Here is a 23,058-nt window from a genome sequence, read left to right on the forward strand (position 1 = left end):
TGTCTGTTGTTATTACTCTTCCCTTGCCTTGCTGCTGTTTCTCGATCAGAAAATGGAAGGCTGAGATCTCAGTTGTTCCTCAGCGGTGAAACATGACTGTGATGGCTCAGGTGGTGAGACCACACCTGGAATCTTGTGTCCAGTTGCGGCCCCTCAGTTCCAGCAGGACAGGGAACTGCTGCAGAGAGTCCAGCGCAGCCACCAAGATGCTGGAGGGAGTGGAGCATCTCCCGTGGGAGGAAAGGCTGAGGGAGCTGGGGCTCTGGAGCTGGACAAGAGGAGACTGAGGGGGGACTCATTCATGGGGATCAATATGGAAAGGGGGAGTGTCAGGAGGATGGAGCCAGGCTCTTCTGGTGACAACCAGTGACAGGACAAGGGGCAATGGGTACAAACTGGAACACAGGAGGTTCCACTTAAATTTGAGAAGCAACTTGTTGGGGGTGAGGGTGGCAGAGCCTGGCCCAGGCTGCCCAGGGGGGTTGTGGAGTCTCCTTCTGTGCAGACATTCCAACCCGCCTGGACACCTTCCTGTGTAACCTCATCTGGGTGTTCCTGCTCCATGGGGGGATTGCACTGGATGAGCTTTCCAGGGCCCTTCAACCCCTGACACTCTGGGATTCTGTGAAGGACAGTGGTTGCGAGATGGAGCACTCCCTGAAGATCCCCGAGCAGATGGGACACTAAAGAGGTTGGACTGGCTCTGAAGCAGTTCCTTGTGCATTTTGCTCTTGCTGGCTGTACTCAGTGTCCGTTTTCTGTTGCAGGGGAAGGTGGCGCAGACGGCCTGCATGTCGGCCTGCAAGCACCTCTCCACCTCGCTGATGCAGCTGCTGCTGGAGGCCGAAGTGCGGCAGCTGACGCTGGGCGCCCTGCAGCAGTTCAACCTGGACGTGGAGGAGTGCGAACGTAAGACACCGAACCATCTTGCTTTTTTCCATGTCTCGCTTTGCCCCATTGTGTGTTGGTACCCAAACCAGTGGTTTTAGTGGTGCTGAGTTATTTGGGACGGGTGAAAGCCTGTGGAGCAAACCGGCCTGTTCACAGTGACACTTGGCAGTATCTTCAGGACAGAAGCAGCCCAGTAAATCCTAAGAGATCAAAGCTTTTTCTTCTTAAATGCTTCTTGATGCTTTCCAGACCATCCCTGCTTTGGGAGATGGAGTATTTGGAGTGGGTAAAACATGAGGAGAGCTCAAAAAAACTTCTTCTTTTCTCCCTGTTTTTATAATGAAGCTAAAGCAGGGTGAGCACATTGTGCACAGGAACCTCTCTCCCTTAGGATGGTGATGGGTTTATTACTGAGATTAATATTGGGATGGATTAGCCACCGTGGCTGTGGAAAACGCAGAGCTTGATAGGGTCGGTAAAGACTTCAAGAAATCTTTGATAAAGTATTTTGGGGGAGTTTGATTTTTTTTCCAAATACCCACATTTTTGGCTTCTCAGATGATGTGGAGATGGAGATATATCTTGTGTAGAACATCATAGAGCTGTTTACTGCAGGGTTTTCTGAAATGTTTTTGGCCTGATGTGGCTCCCATTTAACTCCACAGTAAAATAGTCCCTGGCCTCAGTGCAAATGGTATCGGAGCCTAAACAGGGACGAATTTGCTTTTCCCATCTCTGATAACTCCATGAAATAAGTTGTGTTGGTTTCATCATCGTCTGCCACTTAACACTGTCCAAAAATTATTTTCTACCCTTCATAAAACATTTTGCTGGTCGTTTTTTAGTTCATCTTCAGCCATCAATAGTGAGATTCGATTTATTCCTGAGGAAGATCACCCACTAAGATTTTTGGTCTTTCTAGCAGGTATTTTTTAATATTCTTTTCCTCATTCACAGAATCACAGAATCGACTGGGTTGGAAAAGACCCCAGAGATCATCCAGTCCAACCCTTGGTCCAACTCCAGCCCATTGACTAGATCATGGCACTAAGTGCCATGGCCAATCTCAGTTTACAAACCCCCAGGGCCGGTGAGTCCAGCACCTCCCTGGGCAGCCATTCCAATGCCTGACCACTCTCTCTGCACAGAATTGCTTTCTAATCTCCAGCCTCAATTTCCCCTGGCACAGTTGAAGCCCATGGCCCCTTGTCCTATTGCTGATGCCTGGGAGAAGAGCCCAATCCCCACCTGGCTAGAACTGCCCTTCAGGTAGTTCTAGAGAGTGCTGAGCTCAGCTCTGAGCCTCCTCTTCTCCAGACTAAACAAGCCCAGCTCCCTCAGCCTCTCCCCATAGGGCTTGTGTTCAAGTCCCTTCCCCAGTCTTGTTGCTCTTCTCTGGACCCGCTCCAGCACTTCAATCTCTTTCCTGAGCTGAGGGCCCAGAACTGAACACAACACTCCAGGTGTGGCCTCCCCAATGCAGAGCACAGGGGAAGGATCACTGCCCTTGTCCTGCTGACCACGCTGGTTTGGATACAGGACAGGACACCATTGGCCTTCTTGGCCACCTGGGCACACTGTTGGCTCATGTTGAGCTTCTGTCCATTAGCACCCCCAGGTCCCTTTCTGCCCGACTGCTCTCCAGCCACTCTGTGCCAGCCTGGAGCGCTGCAGGGGGGTGTTGTGGCCAAAGTGCAGCACCCGGCACTTGGCCTTGTTGAACTTCATCCCATTGGAATCAGCCCATTTTTCCAGTCTGTCCAGATCCCTCTGCAGAGCCCTCCTGCCTTCCAGCAGGTCGACACTCCCTCCCAACTTGGTGTCATCAGCAAATCTGCTGATGATGATCTCAATCCCCTCATCTAAATCATCAATAAAGTTGTTAAATAATATAGCACTCTCAGCTTCATACCCTGGGAGAAACATCCTTGCTTAATGAATCATATCCAAAACTTGCAGCTATATCATGTGTTGTACTGCAAGCAATACCTTATTTTTCTTTCAGAACCTTCAGCCCTAAATTCTGACTAATTTGTGTCTCATCTGTGCATCGTGTTCCCAGCGATGTCACTGAGAATAATAGGAAGCATTTGTCATTAATAACATTTTCCGTTGTTTTCTTTTGATGCAAACCCACTCGTAGCCCCGCAGCTTTCCGCCCCATCGCTAACGCGGGTCACTAAGCCGCATCCCTTCCCTGAAAGGCCCCGACGCTAAGTAAAACGGATGGCATTTAATACCAGGTTTAAAAGCACGATTCCTTAAATTCCAGGCGTTTCGCGAGACAAAACCGGGAGCACTCAGACGTTTAAGAGCAGGTGACGCCAACCTGAGCGGCGGGGCCGGCGACCCGGCCCGAGATGCCGTCGCGGATGCTGGTGCCGTAACCTCCCGATCCATCACTGTCAGCCCCGAACCCTGAACCAGACAAGGTCTTTTTCTTCCTTTTCGGCAGCAAAACGCGTTCCCTCGTCCCCGTGGGTTTGTCTGGTGGCTTTGCTGACACCGGGGATAGTTTGAATTCTGTTTTTGAGAAGCGAGGCATCAATATTTCAATTTTGAGAAAAGCCAAATCTGAGAGTGAACGGGTATATTCAGAAAATACATTTCATTTTGCAAGGATTTTCTTTCTTTCTTTCTTTCTTTCTTTCTTTCTTTCTTTCTTTCTTTCTTTCTTTCTTTCTTTCTTTCTTTCTTTCTTTCTTTCTTTCTTTCTTTCTTTCTTTCTTTCTTTCTTTCTCTCTTTCTCTCTTTCTCTCTTTCTCTCTTTCTTTCTCTCTTTCTTTCTCTCTTTCTTTCTCTCTTTCTTTCTCTCTTTCTTTCTCTCTTTCTTTCTCTCTTTCTTTCTCTCTTTCTTTCTCTCTTTCTTTCTCTCTTTCTTTCTCTCTTTCTTTCTCTCTTTCTCTCTCTTTCTTTCTCTCTTTCTTTCTCTCTTCTCTCTTTCTCTCTTCTCTCTTTCTCTCTTTCTCTCTTTCTCTCTTTCTCTCTCTCTTCCTCTCTCTCTTCCTCTCTCTCTTCCTCTCTCTCTTCCTCTCTTTCTCTCTCTCTCTCTTTCTCTCTCTCTCTCTCTCTCTCTTTCTCTCTCTCTTTCTCTCTCTCTTTCTCTCTCTCTTTCTCTCTCTCTTTCTCTCTCTCTTTCTCTCTCTCTTTCTCTCTCTCTTCCTCTCTCTCTTCCTCTCTCTCTTCCTCTTCCTCTTCCTCTTCCTCTTCCTCTTCCTCTTCCTCTTCCTCTTCCTCTTCCTCTTCCTCTTCCTCTTCCTCTTCCTCTTCCTCTTCCTCTTCCTCTTCCTCTTCCTCTTCCTCTTCCTCTTCCTCCCTTCCTCCCTTCCTCCCTTCCTCCCTTCCTCCCTTCCTTCCTCCCTTCCTTCCCTTCCCTTCCCTTCCCTTCCCTTCCCTTCCCTTCCCTTCCCTTCCCTTCCCTTCCCTTCCCTTCCCTTCCCTTCCCTTCCCTTCCCTTCCCTTCCCTTCCCTTCCCTTCCCTTCCCTTCCCTTCCCTTCCCTTCCCTTCCCTTCCCTTCCCTTCCCTTCCCTTCCCTTCCCTTCCCTTCCCTTCCCTTCCCTTCCCTTCCCTTCCCTTCCCTTCCCTTCCCTTCCCTTCCCTTCCCTTCCTTCTTTCTTTCCTTTCCTCTTTTACCTGAAAGCTCCAGTGCAAATCTCAGCATCCTTATAACACCAGTTGCACATTGACTTTACATCTCTGCCCTCCGCCCTTTTCCTCTCCCCAGGCCCCAAGCATTCCCCAGTTCAGTGGCTTTATCACGTACTTACCATATTAAAATCAGATTTGGGAGCTGTTTGGAGCACTTGCAGTGAGTTGTGTGATGTGGGAGCAGAGCTTCACAGTTTCGATCCTGGATTTTATTGGGCTTTTGTTCCAGTCTCCTGTGAATGCCAAAGGTATGAGCTGGTTAAGAGAGCGATGGGGCAAATTAATGAAAGGATTTAGTGGTATATTAAGCCTGGTTTGAAGGTGGTGCGGATAATTTGCTCTATATTAGAAATAACATGTATTACAAGAAAATGGGTGTATATACACAGTAGATAACAATTGTAGAGGTGAAAAAAATGACGGCGTAGGCTTAAAAAACAAGACACGGGTAAATTCATTGTCAGGACATGGGGCAGTGCCAGGGGTGGGTTAACGGTTGACTTGATGGTCTTCAGGGGCTTTTCCAACCAAAACGATTCTTGGATTCAATCAGGCCGAGGTTGGGCACCAGGCATGTGTGACCTTGGGTGGTGCTTGGGGCAAGGTCAAGGTCATGATGGGACCTCTTGGCCGTTCTATCAGTTCCCTTTCCCTAGAAACGTGCTGGTTTTGCATGCTCAAAGCGCTGAGTATCTACAGCTCATTAATATTATGAGCTTTGAAAAGAAAGCTTTTGGAAGAGCGAAGTTGTAAAATTTTTTAAAAAAGAGCCAAATATTGCATGTCTTGATGTCACGGTCCATTCGGTGATGGGCTCGTGATGGTTCTTTTACCTTGATCTCAGAGTGCAAAATTAAGGCGACCAAAATGCCAAGGGGTTATAATTCAATCAAGCAGTGTTACTTTATTAATTTGCCCGTAAAGCGGCATGTGATAGAGGGAGAGAGTAAGAAAGAGAAAGGGGAAAGAAACGGGGAAAAGTAAAAGTAAAGATGAGAAATGAGGTTGCGTTTATCACCAGTTGAGTTCCAGAAGCTCCCTGTGGAGTCCTGCTGGTCCTCTGTCATGGTTCGGGATCCTCTGGTGGGAAGATCTTCAGTGGGGTCCATTCTAGTCTCATCTTTTATGCTTCTTCACCCCCCTTGCTCCCATTGTTTCAGCCCAGTCTCCGCCTTGATTTTGCATCCCAGGCTCGTACTGTGCAGGCTCGAGAGATTCACGCTTTCTTTTGCCAACGCTTACGTGTCCAGCATTCAGGGTCTTTCTCTGGTCCATTGGGTGAGCTCAGGACCCTTGGTGAGCTTCTGGTCATGCTCCTTGTTGTTGGCCGTTGTTTGGGGGAGCAGGTGAGGAACACATGTAACTGAGGCTGCAGGTGAGAACACATCTTCTGGACAGCAGCTGTTGTCCCTGGGTTGAAGAGACCCTCGTACCAACAGCCTTCAGGAGGCTGGGGCTCGTTTGGCTGAAGCAGCAAAGTCCACACGTCAGCCATTGTGAGCAGCAGCCCCCCCGTGTCAGAGAAACCAGTGCAACACAATGCTGCTCCTCGGGCCTCTCTCCAAGTCACTGTCCATCTGTTCTTTCTGTCAGGGCCTCAGTTCTCTAAGTTCTTGATGGCGATGGTCAGGCAAATTCTGCTCCATCTTCAGACCGACTCTCACACTTGGTCATATGCGTAGTCCCATATGTATCAGCAGCGTTTTTGGTGCAAAAGAGGCAAGAAAGAGTGCTGGCCAGGTATTAGTTGTGACTCTTGTTTCTTACTGCTTGGCTTTCCGTCGCTCATTTTAATCAGCCAAGAGAGATTCTCTCACCTCCTTTTTAAACCTGTAGTGAAATAAGGCGGAGGTTAAATGAACTGCCCAAAAGGACACAGTAGGACACGTCTAATTATGTCCCAATTTAGGAGGGAGTTCTGGCTCCAGCCCAACGACCCAGCTTGAAAAGCGGAAAAAAAACAACTCTGGGGAGGAAAAAAAACCCCACCTAACGCAAATATTTCTGTGAACCTGTAAATAGAGGAGGTGATGCCTTTTGCAGAATAGCCACGTGCTTTTTAACATGGGTTTGGTGTCTTCCAGAATGCATCTGTAACCCAAGGTTTAACAGTACATGCAATGTGCTTGTTGTAATAGCTTTGTGCCTTGTAACATAGTGCCCTGCTCTGCTCTTTTTTAGACCTCCAGGTGCTGGAAAATATATATATATATATATATAAAATATCTTTTTTTCCATATCTCTTGTACCTCAGATGTAGTGGGAATCAAATCTAACAATCTAGATTTGGAGATTACGACTAAAGAAAGCAGAAAGCGAAGGGGCTGCTCTCACTCGCGCAGAAGCGTTTCCCATCCACGGACCCCGTTCCAGCAGATTGTTTTTACAATACTTAGATCATAAAATAAGCAGTTCCATAATCTCTCAAGTCTTTTAACCGCCGCTTTATGAGAAATTAAAACCGCCGTAAAAGTGATGCTTGAAATTTCATTCGGCTCCCAGTGTGTGCTCAGCCTGCTCCTGGGGGCCGGCAATGTGAACCACACATGTCTCCGCTGGGTTTGAGGATCCTCCAGCCTGACACGCAAACGTGCCAAAATTTGTTGGTATGGGGCCGTTCCCCAGCTCCTTCTTGGCCGCGTTATCTGGCTCCCAGCGCTTTCTTAGGTGGAAATCCCGTGCAAGACGCCGGGGTTCGCCCCAGGTGTCCTCTCCATGCAGACAGCTGCCTGATGTTCTCCCAACCTGCAGCCCATGTGGGATTAGCGGACGTGGCCATGGAGGTGAGCGTGGTGGTTTGGAGGACGAACTCCCTGGTGTGTGCTGTGTGCTTGCTGGTGTCCATCCTGCCACAGAAGTGTGTGTTTTGGGGGAGAAAAGGGGATGTTGCGGTGAATAGATGGAAAGGTTTGAGAAAGTCGCATCAGGAGAGAAATCTCCACACCACTGATGCTGATCGATGCACCTCGAATCCTGGGGGCAGTTTTGGGCCCCTCGCACCAAGAAAGAGCTTGAGGTGCTGGAGCGAGTTGAGAGAAGGGAACGGAGCTGGTGAGGGGCTGGAGCACAAGTGTGATGGAGCAGCTGAGGGTAAATTATTGGTGTGCCTGGCGACAGGGCATGGAATTGGGAGCCTCTGCTCCACGGCTGTGTCACTTTCCGGTGCTTAGATTTATCCTCACTTATTTCTTCCTGAATTTGTTCCCCGGGGCACGTCATTAGTTTATTTAGCGCTGCCTTCGTTTCCCTCAGCTGCCCTTTCTGAGAGGTTGCAAAGTGTTTGCAGCGGCAAAGGAGGTGATGCCTGGTGAATTAGTGCGTATAAATATGTACGGAGGAGAAGCGCATGACTCCCCATCAATGAGATATAAAAAAACGTGGTCTTTTGGTTTAGAGGCTGATGGGAAGTATTTGGGCAACGCTCTGTGCTTTAACACAGCACCTAAGTGGTCTTTGTAAGTCTGATTCAAGCAAATCCTGGGAGTCCGCGTAGCGTCAAAGAGAAAGAAACAGCTCTCCAGCCTTCTCATGTTGCCCCTAAACTGAGATCTCCTGCTTGCTTCTGCCATATCTAAACATCAACTGATTTTTGTCTTATGTTCTCCCTTCATCTGTCTTATGATCCATCACCTGTTCTCCTTCAGCATTTTCAGCTTTAGTATTTCTCTCTGTTTGCCTTCTGTCTCCTTTGCAAACCTCTTGCTAATCCCACAGTGTCATCTCAGCCTCTCCTGTCCTTTTGTTTCCAAGTCCCACTGTCCGTACAACATGTTGGATGCCCTTCATCTCCAACGCCTTCCTGTGTTCTCCCTCGTTACTGGGACACCCACTGATATTCATTTGCACATCCTTTGCATCTCTAGGAAGAGAAGACAGACTTTTTAGAAGGACGTGTTATGACAGGACAAGGGGTGATGGTTTTAAACTAAAGGAGGGAGATTCAGGCTGGACATGAGGAAGAAATTGTTGTCCCTGAGGGTGGTGAGAGCCTGGCCCAGGTTGGGCAGAGAGGTGGTGGCTGAACCATCCCTGAGACATCCCAGGCCAGGCTGGACGGGGCTCTGAGCACCCTGAGCTGGTGAAGATGTCCCTGTCATGGCAGGGGGGACTGGAGGAGCTGGGAAGGTCCCTCCAACCCAAACTGTTCTGTGATTCTATGATAAAATGTCTCTGTCCACACCTGATTTTGTTTAAGCCGTTTGAGGAGCGCAGAGTTCCTCAACTCAGCACCCACCTCCCCTTCATCATGGACACAGGTTACTGGTGCTTCTTGACCTTTGCAGCTCAAATGAGCTCATGGTGAGCTGTGCGCATTCCACTTTTCCTACTATTAATATTTTACCGGAGCTGAGAACTTCACATCTGCCAAGAGACTCCCACTGCACATCTTGAGTTATGGCTTTGGGAACCTGTGTATCTCTATAACTTGATTCTGCAGACATGTCCTATGGATTGGCAGGGGCCAGTTTTCTTGGCACACTTCTCGTACAAAGTCTTCTGAAGAGCTCCCTTATCTTCTACTTGAAAACATCCAGTGGTCCATCAGTGAGAAGTTCTGCAGAACATCCCGGCCCCTGCGACCACACGTCTCTACACAGGAACAGGACTCTGGGCTCATCTTTGTTCCACCAGAGGAAAAAAATGACAGAGAGGCGTAGAAATTGTTATTTAATCTGACCCAGTTCAGTATATTTTTGATAACTCCTCCCTCTCCCCACAGCCCCCTGGAATTCTCCAGATGGGGATGAGCTTTGAGAATTTGGCCTGTAATGGGGAACAGCTTCATAGCAGGGCTGTGTGGGTGAAGTATAAGCTCAATATGGAAAGTGGGATCTTGTTCCTCTCACCTCAGTTCCTTACCCATTATTTCTCCCCCTTTTTCCTTTGTGAGCTTCTCCAGAGTCATTGCAGAGATTCGTTGTTCAGCTTGAGCATCCTCAAGGTGTCATCCTCTGCCTCTGGATGAGGTGCAAGAGCTCCTGTCACTTGGCTTTTCTGAGATATTCTTCCAAGGGTTTGCCTAAGGAAGGTGACTTAGAGACCTACATTCTTAATTGGGAAATACTGAGGTGGTTGTTTCCCCACATAGAAAATGTTGTTCATGACGGATGCAACCGCGGGTGGATTGTCCATGTTCTCCTCACCGGGAGCTGCTGTCACCTCCATCCCGCACGTCTGCAGTCGTGAATTCCAGCGGTGTCATGGAATTCAGAGAAAATCTTGTCCTCAAAATGATGGTTTTGAGGAATTAAGTCACCAGCTGTGTTTGTTTGAACCGCACAATACATGTGAGCCTGTCCCTGTGTGCGCAGCCGTCTCCAGTCGACAAAAAGAGATTCCCCCGTTCGGTATAATTAATTTACAGTGGATGTCTCTTTTCTGGTGAGCGTTTGAACTCTTTATTCTTTGTCCATTGTAAAGGGCTTAACAGTTCCTGTTCCTTGATTCTTTCATCGGTGAAATGTTTTGGAAGAGAGGTTAGAGTCCCCCTGCGACCTGCCCTGGGTGGCCCGAGCCTGCAGGCCTTGCAAAGACATTACTTTTTTGGCCTGAACACAAGTCTCTCAAACCTTTAGCCTGGCTAAATGCTTTGTACAAACAGCCGCATACTGATCTGCTCTATTCTCTCGTGATTTTCTGCTCGAGGGGCCGTACTGTAGGTGGCTTGCTCTGTTTGCCACTTGCCTTGGTCGCGGAGCCGCTACAATAAGCGAATCCGACAGTACTGAGGCCAGCACTGTGCTTGGTCGTTCCGAGAAAATTATCCTGAAATGTGGTTGAAGAGATTAAAACCAAGAAGAACTGGCTGTGTCTTTCCTCTAAAGCCCTGTTCTCTTCTTTGTTTCTTTATTTTCCTTTAAGACTTTGTTCACTCCTCCTTCAAAATAAGTTCGTGGCATTGGTATGTAAACTGTGACCTACGATTACAGAAGGTACGGCTATTTTTATAACAACCGTGGGGTGAAGCATTGCATTCATTCCTCTTCGGGCTCCTTAGAGCTGGAGCGGCTTTCTTCTAGCGTCCGAGCCGTGTTCTTGATCTCATTTCTTCTGTAATACCAATAATATGAGCTCATACGTCATTTCACTTCTTGGACGTCAAGTGCGCGGTTAATGCAGTCGAAGCTCCAGGCTGTTCTTTTGATGAGAATTGCTGTTGGAGCAAATGTTGGTTCAATGTGCTGCTGTTGTATTCACGGGCAGTGTCACCCCATAGCTCCTCCAGTGTCACCCCATACCTCCTGTACCGTTCCTTCCGAAGAGAGAGACGTGCAACCATGTCTTGGGATGAAATGTGCCTGGAGTTGCCCATGAGCAGATGACGGTAGCGATAAATTCACCACCCAGTCACAGGCGTTTTCTCATGAGGATTCCAAATTCCTGCTTTGGGGAAGATCTTAAATTTCCCAGCTCCATGTGTACTTCTAAACAGATCCCCAGCAGCTGCGAAGCCCTTACATCCAAAATAGAAACTTCCTTTCATTGCAGTTCCTTTCAGGCTGTTTCACAGTGCTTCTTCAAATATAATTAGTAACATGATGAGACCCCATCCTTGGAGGGTAGGACAGTTTGTTGGTACCTCAACCCGGGGACATCTGCGACACTGAGCATCCCTCAAGATGATGCTCAAATGCTATTTCTCTCTTCTCCGTGTTTTTAGCTTCTCAGGTGCGTCCTTTTCCAAAGTGGGCGAGTGATTGATGTGGCTTTCGGGATAGTTTTTCCAGATGAGACAGTGGGGTGTACAGCGGATGTGTAAAGATGATTTATGCCTTGCAGATCAGAGTCAGCAAGCTTGTGTTAGTCTTCCCTTGCGTGTGTGCGCTGGCACAGCCGAGCTACACTCAAATTTTATAGCGAACGTACATTAAAATGCCTTTACAGTTAGAATTAATTAAAACAGTTTTTGAGGGTTAAATGTGAACTCATTTTTGACTATTCGCAGCCTAAATATTGCAGCTCCAGCCTGTCCAGTCCCATCCTGAGCAAACAGTCCATAGCCACGGCCACGGATGGTTTCTCCTGGCTTTGTGTCGCGCTTTTCCTTTCCGAAACCTAAATCCGAACAGTCACGTACATACTCGCTCTTCTTTATTTTCCATTCTTCATTTCTAGTAGTGGCGTTGGATAGAAATAATGGCTTTAGAGGTGTGTTTGTGACTGTCCTGCAGCAGCTGTCGCTCGAGCGGTCGCTGCGAAGATGAGCGATCGTTTCAATCTCAGAGCTCTTCTGGCACCTGAAAATATTAAAAAGCCGAGCGGTGGGTGTCTGAAAACTGGTACCTGGAGGTACCGGTGTCTGTGTTGAGGGATGTTCTCCATCCCGAGCTTTTCATGCAAGGTGGAGCGCACAAACTGACAAATAACCCCGCTCTGGTTTCCAGAATAAGGCACTTGAGGAACAGGGCTGAATCCCAACTGTCTACTTCATTAGTCTTTCCTCATTAAAGCCATGGGAACTGCTCGCATGTCTGGACTGCTATAGGAAGTCCTTAAAAATAGGATCGTGATGATTATTTTTCCTTCTTTTGTGGCATTCGCTTGAAAATGAGATAACCTTTGGAAGGAAAAGCATTCGAGGAAAAGACCAGCTGGCATGATATGACTCTGCTGAGCATTTAAGGACAGGACAGGCTTTGTCCATTAGTACCTTTGCGCGGTCAAAGAGACAGAAGCCAGAATCCTCCTTATTGCCAAGCCATCCTTATTCCTCAGCTTTGTGGAGCTGCCGGAGCTGTTTCGAGGGTTCCTGTGTGGTAAGAAACAGAGTAGTTGGGTGATAATAACTTGAAAACCAGTGGGTTGGTGTCTGGTTTGCCTCCCTTCTTCATTCCTGCCATCACGCTCACTTGCACCTCAAGAAAACTTCATTCTGGTGTTCACCATCTCCAGCGTCCGCAGGAGCAACGAAGTTCAGCTGAAGGTTGAACTCTCTCTTGAGTCTTTCATGGCGTTGAGTTGTGGCTTCATTAATTAGGTCCCTTGGTGATGAAAAGTTGCACGGAGAGCAGAGATAAAGCTGTTACTGCTGTAGCTAAAGAGGGTGAAAATTAAGTGAAGTTGGGCAAAATCAACCTCAGGCATATTTTCAACAGCCACACTTGGGAATGTGCAGTTGTTGGCTGCACGAACCGAGTAAAAGCTCTTAAATGGTGTGGAAGAGCCAAGGTCCTCTAGAGTAGATTCATTCAAGGCCCCCTCAGTGGCTTCAGGCTTGGTTTAAATAATGGATTAAAAGAAAACGAAATGACTTAAGTATGACATTTTGGCCAGATTACGCTGGAAGGAGGTAAACGTGGCCTCGGAAATATTCTCTTCACTTCACAAGCCAATGTTATTCAGTTGTCAGATGTCTTCATCCAACATAAATAAATATGCCGCATAATGGCCGCGGTTCTTCCCATTTGGGGTGACCGTAGGCTGGCGATAGCGCACCGTACCAGATAATGCAGATAATCTGCTGCCCGATAATTAATGATGCGGCTGGGCATATTTTTTTGATGAACGCTTATGGAGCCTGGTGACAGGCGTGAAATTAGAAAATTCCTTCAGCACCCTAAAATATAAATAGCTTTCGGAACTGAAAAGAGTTTCACAGCTGAAGATTTTATTGTGTCGAGAGGAAAAACTTTTCCACCCCCATCCCCCCCTTTCTTCTCGGCAAGTTGTTTGTCCATTCACAAAACAAATACTCTGGAGCCCAGTACGGCTCATGGGAATAAATTTCAGGTCGAATTAGTACAGTTTCCTTGCTGTCAGGACGGTGGAATTAATGGTGTTTTGATGACACGAATTTTGAAGGGCGAACAAAGACGCTGAAGGGAGGGAGACATGACTCCTTAGAAGCGCGGTCCTCCTCTCCCCCAGCCTCTCTTGTCTTCCCTGTCATCCGTCTGCCAATCTCCCTGTCCATGGTTAGTTAAAGGCGCTTTTTATCCTCTTTTCTTTCCCACAGAGTTTGCCAGATCCGGCCCAGTGCCTGGGTTCCAAGGGGACACGCTGCAGTTGGCCTTCATCGACTTGAGACAAGTAAGTCTTTGTGTTTTTGTTTTTTGTTTTTCTTTTAAGATGTGTGACTGAAGACCATCAGGTCTTAAGGGAAGGGAGAGGAGGGGAAACGGCGTCGGCGATTTACGCCGGAGACCTATATTTCCCCCCTCCTCCTCCCCGCGCTCGAAGCCACCTTCTCATTGAGCGCTCCGGGGTCTTGGAGATGATGGAGGTGAAAAGGGCTGGTGGTACCAGGGGCGAGAAAGAAAGCCCTGCCTGACCCGGGGCCGATGAGGTCCATTGTGCTCCCGTTGGCTTCTGCAGACGCGGCGAAAAGATAAGTCGGCGACTCTCCCGGCTGACGCCAAGCAGGTGGTGCTGACAGAGGGAGCAGCGATGCAGAGACCGCCCGCCTCGGGGACTTTTGTTCGCAGATAAAGCCGCCGAGGCGTTGTGCGAGGGCGGAGGAATTTGCATTCGGGCTTGTGCGGGGAGGGTACGCGCCCGTTTTGTGTCCGTCTTTGGCGTCGCTCTTCCCCCCCGCCGCCCCGGTCCCCTCTTCCGCAGACGGTCCCCAGCCATGAATGACAAAGTGGCTGTTGGGAAGAAGGTTGGGGAAGGCTCCACCGGGCGGTGCCCACCTCTCGAGGGGGTCCCGTTGGAGCCAAGTTGACCATGGCAGGTACTGAGGCATTTGTGGGGCTTGGCAAGCCAGTTGAGGGAAAAGGGCCATTCTAGCCAGTCATTTGTTTGGGGTAGAAATGGGCATTATTGATATACTAGACCGGGGGGGAAAAGTGAGGTGGTCCTGTCATCTCTTGGCACTGAAGATGGATGGGTTGGATAGAAAGTCTGAATGAAGTAAGACTCAATGACTGATGCTTCTCTCCTATTAAAACAATCTTTTTTTGTCTGTTAAACCCCCCTGGCTTTGTCCCTCCTGCCATCATGATGCAGTGCCTCTTGTTTTCAGGGTTGACGGAGTTTGCATTCTGAAAACTTTCGGGTGCTGAGGGTATTTCTTAAATCTGCATAATCCCTTGTATCGATGATCTCCTTACCACTGGGACTCTGATTCATGCTGGAGCTGCTTTTAACCCGCCAGGGTTTGAGAACTTCTCTGAATCCAATTGATGTGCAGGGAGCAATCAGTCATCCCATGACACTTCCGCGGAGCCGCAAGAAGTTTAATAACATTGCGATGCCGCGCGTTTACTTTTCGGACTTGGGCCTGTCAGTAGCTGCCGAATTTGCTTGCAAAATGGTCAAAATAACTGCACAGGAAAGGTATCACTGCTGCCCGTTGACACTTTTATCTTCATTAGCTTCTTGGCACTTTATTGACCGCAGTAGACAACACACTCGCAACCTCGTGGGTATAAGGAAATGTGGAGGCTTTGGTTCTTTTCCAGGCACCAGGACTTGAATGCAGGGGTTTTGAAGAGGAAAGCTGGGCTGTTTGAAGAATGAAATGCCTTAAAAGTGCTCGGTGAGGTCAAGCTCGTCCGAGCCGGTGCATTAGGAGCAAAATGCTTGTACGGTTCATAAGTGCAAAACGCAGCCAAATGCATTCAGCTTGGATGAGGAGAACGCTGAACAGGAGCCCTCTGCAATTCCTGCTCTGTCAAATGGTCTCCTTTGTACATGGTATTTTCACAGAATCCCAGAGTGTCAGGGGTTGAAGGGCCCTGGAAAGCTCATCCAGTGCAATCCCCCCATGGAGCAGGAACACCCAGATGAGGTTACACAGGAAGGTGTCCAGGCGGGTTGCAATGTCTGCACAGAAGGAGACTCCACAACCCCCCTGGGCAGCCTGGGCCAGGCTCTGCCACCCTCACCCCCAACAAGTTGCTTCTCAAATTTCAGTGGAACCTCTTGTGTTCCAGTTTGCACCCATTGCCCCTTGTCCTGTCACTGGTTGTCACCAGAAGAGCCTGGCTCCATCCTCCTGACACTGCCCCTTTCCATATTGATCCCCAGGAATGAGTCCCCCCTCAGTGTCCTCTTGTCCAGCTCCAGAGCCCCAGCTCCCTCAGCCTTTCCTCACACGGGAGATGCTCCACTCCCTGCAGCATCTTGGTGGCTGCGCTGGACTCTCTCCAGCAGTTCCCTGTCCTGCTGGAACTGAGGGGCCACAACTGGACACAAGATTCCAGGTGTGGTCTCCCCAGGGCAGAGCAGAGGGGCAGGAGAACCTCTCTGACCTACTGACCACCCCCTTCTAACCCACCCCAGGTCCCATTGGCTTCCTGGCCACAAGGGCCCAGTGCTGGCTCATGGTCACCCTGCTGTCCCCAGGACCCCCAGGTCCCTTTCCCCTACACTGCTCTCTCATAGGTCATTCCCCAACTTCTTTGTTCTTCTTTGTTTCGGAAGGTAGTCCAAATCTGGTTTTCTTTCATTTCAAAGGAATAGCTTTTCTGAATGTTGTGGGTGAAAGGGCAGATGCTATGGCCTGTTGAGTTTTGGGTGAGGACAGGCAGCCCTGGGTCGTCTCCTGGATAACAGGGATGCTTGTTGATGCCAACTGTTGGACAGATAATGGACACCATCCAAATAGAGAAGAACCCACCTATCACTGGCCTATTGACATCAGCAATAACGTGCAAAGAGGAGCGAGTTCCCAGCTCCCTTCATCCTGCCCGTGACCTCATCCCATGACATGCAATTTGTCACCAATCTCCGTCTGTGTGCAGCTCCGTTGGCTGCTCCAGAGCAGCCATCAGAGCTCCAGTGCTCCCACCACCGTGGTGCTTCTGCAGGGCCTGGGAGCGGCGGAGCTGCCTAAACAGCAGCAAAAACAGCTCTTAGTTTGTTCTTCAACTTGTTTTTCATTCGTCCTTTTTGGACGTTGCGTTCTTTCTCTTTCAAGCCGCTAAATGTTAACACAATATTGACTTAAAGCTACGAACAGGGGAAAAAGACACCTCCTGAAAATGTTTGTGTTCCCGGCTGTTTCCTTCGCCCGGGAAGGAATGCTGGTGGAGCTGCTGAAAGGCTGTTTCCAGCAATCCAGACAGGCTTCGCAAAATATGTAAAAATATATAAAAGGGAGGAAAAATGAGGGGGCAAAAGATGCACAAAATAGGGAGACTGAAGAGGTTTCCCTCTCCCTTCCCAATATATTCCAGTTCTCGTTCTTACAGAGGAACTGTAGATGAGAGGGAGTTTTCAAAGTAATGTGGGATGATGAAGTTTAAGGGATTGACCTAAATCAATTCTTAGCACAATTAAATGTGAAAAGGTAGGAAAAAGGTAGCGAACGGGTTTGATTGTTGATCACTGTAATGGAAAATAAGCCCTATAAAAACGCCATTGTGTGGGAGCACCCGGATTCCTGTTTGTTCAGCGGAGCAGAGTCAAGCGTAAGATCCCTCTGTACTTCGAAATCCTCATTTTCTCCTTGTGCACAAGGAAATTTGGAGCAATTCACCGTATCACCATATGGTAAAGAGGAAAAAGAGTCAAGCCAGGAGGATCAAAATTGCTCTTCTGAGCAGAGAGTATGTTAAAAAGTGACTTTTCTTCCCATCCTGGGACAATTCTAAGTCCATAAAACCCCTTAATGAAGTGATAAAGTAAACCAAGTTGCACCTCATCCTTCTGTAAGAGCCTTTTCTAATAAGGGTCTGACAGCGATACACAAATATTTAAGGCTTTACAAGGAAGCAATAGTTACCTTTTCCCCTTAAAGTTTAATCTACACTCAGTGCTATGTATTAGAAACCTGAAATAAATTTAGTTCCATCAATAACCTTGCTAAAATATGAAAAGTGCATAAGTAATTTAGTCTTCTGCATCTGTCTTTCAAAAGTGATTTAGATGCTTCGGTCCAAATACGATTAGATGTCCAAATAGCACTGAAGAGCTCCAGGATGCTCCACATCCTCCCCAGGGCTGCACATGCAATACGTTCACTGTTCTCTCCGCAGCCTCTGGCCAGCTGGAAATGGTTTAGCTTTTTGTTTTCATGGGTTTATTGTAAGAAGGTTGGTGGAAGAGGGATGTGTTAGGTTTGTCTGTGCAATGCACAGCCGCACCGATCTCTCCTAGAAACCAGATTGACCCTGGTGGCCGCCCGCCAAGGAAAAGCTGTCTCCAGCGCTCCAAGAATTGCACGTTGGGCTCTAGCGAGGGAATGTCCCCGATGGGTTAGAGCTCCTCTCCGTCTGTCTAGCGAGCTCTAAATCTTGTGTGTTGAATTTGCTCTGCCAGGGCAAATTTCAGCATCAAGGGAGATTTGGAGATCGTCAAGCAGGAGCTTGTCTTGTTGGAGACACGCGGATGGGCAAGAGGTGAGGATGGGGAGCTCCGTTCTTCTGCTCCATCATTCTTCTGTTGTAATGTGATGGTGGTTACGAATGTGCGTGTCAGCTCTTCAGACCCCATCGGTGAGGTCAAGACAGGCAAACGCTGTGGCTGGGTGTGGAACGGCTCTTCTGCTCCCTGCTTGTCCAGGAGCAAACATTTAGTGCGGCTTTTCGCTGTGTTTGAAGGCCAGCTGTGGTTATTTTGGGTTCGTGTTGGATGCTGGCCGGCTGGGTAATGAGAGGTCTCCCCCTGGTGCATTGATTTTCCCTGTTACCTCTAATAGAGATGCTTGATAAAATAATATTCCCGTCAGGAACACAGCTCCCTCCCATCGCTGTTCTGTGCCGTTTTTGCCTTCATAGAGGTTTCCTGTCTCTTCTGCATTGTTTGCAGGTTATTGGAAGGGTTTGGTTGGGTTTATTTGCATTTAAAAGATATGAAAGACAAAGTGAGGCAGGAGCTTTTAGCCATATGAAATGTGCGGTCGTTTCGTCTTTGTGTCCCTCCTAATTTCCCCCAGTGACTTCTGGACCTGCTGGCCCGTTTTGGCCATATTTGGTTGGTGGGCTTTGAGGGAATTAACAACCCTATGCGATTTCTGGAAAAATGAGCCAAGACAAAGGGGAAAAGGTGCAGTGTGAACTCATCCCGTAGACTCAACCCTGAGAGAAACCCATGGGGACACCTGGATTTCTTGGGTTTACGTTTGGTTTTAAGGAACCACCTGCTCTGTTGCAGGAAACGTCAAATTGTGAGGTTGTGTTGCGAGATACAGTAATGCTGATGTTCCTGGTTACTCAGCTTTGCTTCCTATCAAAACATCGGATGATAAGTAAGGTTTTTAAGACTCCATCTGACTTGGTCGTTGGCTGCTTTGAAAGCACTTGGAGGCTTGGGCTTGTGCAAGATGAGCCTGTGCTGATTAAGTTGTAGCCCGATCTCCTACATCTGCTATTTCTCACAGGGCTTCTATATCTACCCCTGGGCATGGTGGCCAAGGGGAAGCCCTTACAAATTGTGGATCTGTGCCTCGACATGACACTGCAAGGCTTTGACCACCTCTCTGCTCTTACCTTCAATAGATGTTCATCAATAGATGGAGACAGTCCCTCCGAGAGCTCCAAGGCAGCACCCAAGCCAACTCACCACTTGGTTCTCAGCAGACAGGAAGCCCTGGGTTGTTGGTGGTTTTCTTTTCTAACTTGTTTTCATATTTTGCGGTTAAATGTGGTTTCCATGCCCTGCAAAGTCAAATTATCTGATGAGCAGTGTGAAAACAAGGGGCTGGGCGAGCCCTGGAGCCAGTCCTGAGCTTGCTGAAGGTGCCATGAGTGTGCCGTGGCGCCAAGAGACGCTTGTTAGACCTGGAACCGGTTTGGCCTATTTTTCCCCATTTGTTTTGCTGGTAGATGCAACAGAAGTTGAAAATCGAATTAGAGAGAAGATCAATTAAGTTAACTATCTCAGCGAGGTGTCTCCTTTTCGCATGTACTTGCGTCTTTGAACCCAGGTGTCTGTCGTGAGTCGCAGACGGAGGAGCTGCCGCCTTGGTTGCCGGGTGCAGTGAGGGAGAGGTGAACAGGTGACTCATGGGTTCCAGCTCATCTGCTCCCTTGCTGGGCTGTTTTCCATCTCCAAATGGTTAGAATCACAGAATGTCCTGAGTTGGGAGCCACAAGGATCATCGAGTCCAGCTCCTGAATGGTTCGGGATGCTCCCCAGCCCACGACCGTGCCCCATCTTCGGTCTCGCAGCTCGGCTGGTTCTCCCGAACACCCATTGCAGCGTGGGGCATCTATACACTCTTTTTTTGAGGAGCACTGTTGTACGTGTTGGTTGCTGGTCATCTTTAGTGTTTAATGCCCTTTGCAGAGGGACTTTTACATTTTACATCTCACTAAACTTACATTCTGTCCTCTCCTTTTAGCTGCATCCCTCCACTGTTGTGTTTGCCCTGTATTCTGTCCTTGCTTAATAGTGCTTGTGTTGATTATCTAACCATCGCTACGTGGCTTCTGCCACATTATCATGGAATTGTAGTATAGTTTGGGTTGAAGGGACCTTCAAAGCCCATCCAGTGCCACCCCTGCCATGACAGGGACATCTTCACCAGCTCAGGTTGCTCAGAGCCCCGTCCAGCCTGGCCTGGGATGTCTCCAGGGATAGGGCAAGCAAAATTTTGAACTCCCTTTCATCACAAGTGTCATCTTGTGCTCTGCGGACACAAGAGGAGTGAAGACCCGTGCTCCAGTTGCAGCCTTAATTCATAATTACCCAGCAATGATGAGTTGGAGCTAGTTTTATCATTACCCTTAAACACAGGGGTTTGCTGTTAAGATTGTATCTCCAAGCTGTTCATTACTTTTGTTGCTCGTCTCTGAGTTCCTTCCACTGATTGGTATATTTTGGATAAAGCAACCCCCGTTATTAATCGTGGTCATTATGGCAGTACCGACAGGCCAACTAATAACTGCCCATTTTGCTGGGTCTTGTGCAAACACGAAGACCCGAAGAGTCTAAACAGATGATGGAGACCAGATGTGTCTGACTTCCAGCCGAGCACATTACTGCCAATTAAATGCTGTTTTGTTTCCTAACACACATGAACGTGATAGATGCTTTTATAGGCATCCAGAAGCCATAGCCACATCAGCTTCCCAGAAATGGAGATATTATCTCCTTCATCCCCCGTGACACCTCTCTGCTTCCACAGACCCAAATTGGGCTGGTTTTTCCTAAATGCCAAATCGCCTGGGGGAACCATTTTCAAAGCTGTAGTCTGGTGTTAATTTCTGGTGGACCTCAGTGGTGTCTGGGCCACTCAGCATCATGCTGAGCTTCCTCTCAAGAGTTATCTGCATGGGGTAATACAACAGTTTTGTTAATTAAAAAAGAAGACTCATACGTTAGCTTTCTCTCTCAATAAATGCCTGGATTTGTTTTCTCAATCCATATTTGGCATGAAATTACCTTTGAAAATGTTGGCTGTAATCACTCGGTGGAAGGTAACAGTTTGTGTGAAGTTATAGATTTATGAAGGCTCATTTAAAACCTTATGAATTTGATGCGCTTGTGTTGTACGAGTCGTTTGCTCTTCAGTTCAGGTTAGAAACCCGCTGTGGTGAGAACATGGTACCTGTTTCACCAGTGACCAAGGTGTACCCAGGCCCCCAACATCTGGAGATCACATGAGGATGTGGGACGTATTTCCACATCACCCCTTGTGCTTCCAATGCCCTTTCAGTTTCCATGAGTCAAGGTATTTAGGTGCCTCCATCCCTCTGTCTCCCACCCTGTATCTCCTTAGGAAACTTGGGAGAAGTGAAGAAATAGAAGATGGGATGGAGGGAATGACTGTTTAAAAAGAAAACCAACACAAAATTAACAAAGAGAACCCTGCAGTTGTTTAATGAGGGGCTTTTTTTTACCTTATTTCATGCTCTTAATATCACCTGATCCTTGTGCCTTGATGTTGGCACCATCCATTTGAACCCCCATTGGGAACATCTGAGCAGAATGCTTTCTCTTTTCTGGAAACCATTTGGACCTTGATTAAAAGCTGTCTCAGGGCAGTTATGACACATCTAAGAAGGAGCAAGAGATGTGTTTACAAGCTGCGTTGGAACCTCCTAAAAGTCAGGCTGGACTCCAATGCATGGGCATGTTCCTCCAGCACCTCTGATGGTGCTCAGAGTACTCATAGGAAAGATGCTCCTTGTTGGAGATCCATCACACACGGCAAATAGAGGGAATTTTTCCTCCACTCCGATGCATCCACATGCAAATGCCCATGGAGATGTGCTCAGACATGGGTTCTTGGCCAGGCTTTGCCCAGGAGCCGGGCAGGAATCTCCCAGACCGCAGCAAACCCAGCGCACCGGCAAGGACATTCCAGGGTCGTGGCCAAACCACCGTGTTTCTTGCTTGTCAGGCTCAGGATATGTTGGTTTTGTTGTTTTTTTTTTAGTGCCCCAAAACCAACAGTATTTGAAAAGAGCACACTAAGTAGTTTATTTATTTTTAAATCAGTGTTAACTGCCTGACTCACAAAGAAAAGATGCTTCAAAGTTTGCGCTGCAAATGCTGCTCGCCGTGCCCTGCAGAAAGGGGATGGGGAGAGGGAATGAGACACAAAAGCGCGAGCTCAGCGTGGATTTAGAGCTTTAATTCTGATTTTTCCTGCTTTGGTGGGTTTAAGCTAGTCTTAGTGTTACTTTAAACACAGCCTTTTGTAGTTCAATTCTATTAAAATCACCCAGTTCCCTAGTCCGTTCGGCTGCTCGGTCTCGCTCAGAACCCATCACTCTTGATCCAGGAAGGATGTATTGGCATGGGGAGGAATTCAAAGTGCCTGGGTGCTCCCCAGGGCCTTCAAACGAAGAAACCAAAAGTGCAAACATATTCTGTTAGCACTTCTCTTACACGGGGAGCGCTGCCTGGGTTTCTTTCATTAGGGCATGGCAATGGGAATTGTGGAGTCTGTCGACACTTTGCAGACGGGGACAATAAAAACAAGCAAACAATCAAATCCTATTTCATTGTGAGATTTTGGGGCTAGACAAAAGAAATCAAGTGAGGAAATTAGGAATTGGAAGGCGAGAAGTAAGGAATTTGAAAGCAAGAAATAGACTTTTCTGCCTCATGGTTGGGCGCTAAATTCTTCAAGCCGTCGTGTAAACCGTGTACCAGTTTTGCTTAGATGTGGAAATCCGAAGGTGGTGGGATGGGAGATACTTGTTCTCAACTTAATGCTTTAGGCTGGGCTTTGGGGTTTATTCGGGACCGACGGGGCTTTGCACGCTGTGCTCTGCGGTTTGGTCCCATACGCCCCACGGCTCCGTGCCCATCTGCAGTAAAACATTACGCAGCTGTTTATTATTCCTTTCTCCCATTTTCATGCGCTTATTTACCGTAAAACAATCAGTGCAGCCATTCAGAGGGGATGCCATGAAGAACCTCAGCAAAAGCGGCCCTTGCGCTGGGACAGGAACGTGTGTTATGTGGGTGTTATTCCTCCAGGACTCAGCTGCGGACCCTGTCCCCTCCTGAGCTGCTCGCGGTCCGTCCACCCTGCAGCAGGTTGCTGCTACTCCAGGCGTCTCCCATGGGGCATGAAGAGCAGGAGCTGCTCCGTGCTGGTGGGAGGAGAGGTGAGGGATCTCCCCACCGAGCCCTCTAATTGCAGGAGGCCGTGAGACAGTCATCCGAGCGGGGAA

At 48.2% G+C, this 23,058-nt stretch overlaps 1 protein-coding gene across 5 annotated transcripts in view; it reads left to right on the forward strand.

Annotated features, from left to right (window-relative positions):
- The window catches only part of EXOC6B (exocyst complex component 6B), a 311,842-nt gene that overhangs the window by 225,111 nt on the left and 63,673 nt on the right, over window positions 1-23,058 (forward strand). For all 5 annotated transcript variants that reach the window (XM_082051898.1, XM_082051899.1, XM_082051901.1 and 2 more), the window contains 2 exons: window positions 768-909; window positions 13,497-13,570. In XM_082051898.1, the coding sequence (XP_081908024.1) occupies window positions 768-909; window positions 13,497-13,570 (216 nt within the window). The remainder of the gene's footprint in view (window positions 1-767; window positions 910-13,496; window positions 13,571-23,058) is intronic.

This window comes from Streptopelia decaocto (genome assembly GCF_964273445.1).
Source record: "Streptopelia decaocto genome assembly, chromosome: 4".
NCBI classification, from domain to species: domain Eukaryota; kingdom Metazoa; phylum Chordata; class Aves; order Columbiformes; family Columbidae; genus Streptopelia; species Streptopelia decaocto.